Below are 941 nucleotides of genomic sequence, written 5' to 3'. Positions count from 1 at the left end.
ACAGATGAGCAGAGGATGATCTGTGTATGACTTCTTTTTCCTCTCTTTCTTCAACACGTCTTCCTTCTTTCCTTCCTTGCTACTTCTGTCTGTTTCTCTCTCTCTCTCTCTCTCTCTCTCTCTCTCTCTCTCTCTCTCTCTCTCTCTCTCTCTCTCTCTCTCTCTCTCTCTCTCTCTCTCTCTCTCTCTCTCTCTCTCTCTCTCTCTCTCTCTCTCTCTCTCTCTCTCTGTGACAGTAGCAGACTGTTCTCTTTCCCTGCTCGCACCTTCTGAAAGGACACACAGTACACAGTACAGTGTGCGAGCAAACACACCCACGCAGTGTGTACACACAAAGGCACACAAGCCCGCACGAACACAGGCGCACGCGCACTTTACTGAATGCACGGATGCAACAAACGCCCACAAATAATAATATCATGTAGGCCACTAAGTAAGAGCAGTCGTGTCAACGAGAGGGTGAAGGAGACAGCCACACACACAAACTTAGCATTAGTATAGACGTCCGTGGGGATGGTTAAAGCTAACGTAACATATAAGGACACCAAAAACCCTGAATAGATGAACGACTTATTTCACTGACTTAAACCAGGAAAACTGGAAAACCAGATCCTCACATTGGACCAGTGAGAGCAACTAGTAAGAGAGGAACAGAAAGGTGTTGCTCCTACCTGCAACAATGCGAAACCATCCGGTGCACAGTTCCTCAGCCATTTACAGCTCTCTCCATGGACACAGTACCCCCCCCCTCTGAGGCAGACAGAGGGATCAGGAGAGAGAGAGGAGAGAGAGAGAGAGAGGGAGGAGAGATGGATGCTGGAAAACAGAGGGAGAGGAGGATGAGAGGAGCAGCCAACCACTGTGCCTGACTGAGCTGCTCATAAGACGTGCGCGCACGGAGGCACGCGCATGCCGACGCATACACAACTACATGTGCACAG

The 941-nt window shown here is 49.7% G+C and overlaps 1 protein-coding gene across 1 annotated transcript in view; it reads right to left on the bottom strand.

The window, feature by feature from the left end:
- sgip1a (SH3GL interacting endocytic adaptor 1a) overlaps window positions 1-714 on the bottom strand; it is a gene marked incomplete at its 5' end in the record, with an annotated part of 103297 nt that extends 102583 nt beyond the window's left edge. The window contains one exon of the mRNA XM_083647190.1: window positions 672-714. Within this exon, the coding sequence (XP_083503316.1) occupies window positions 672-714 (43 nt within the window). The remainder of the gene's footprint in view (window positions 1-671) is intronic.
- Window positions 715-941: the final 227 nt, after the last annotated feature.

Source organism: Poromitra crassiceps (assembly GCF_964638095.1).
Source record: "Poromitra crassiceps genome assembly, chromosome: 12".
NCBI classification, from domain to species: domain Eukaryota; kingdom Metazoa; phylum Chordata; class Actinopteri; order Beryciformes; family Melamphaidae; genus Poromitra; species Poromitra crassiceps.
This window is presented reverse-complemented; position numbering and strand designations above follow the sequence as displayed.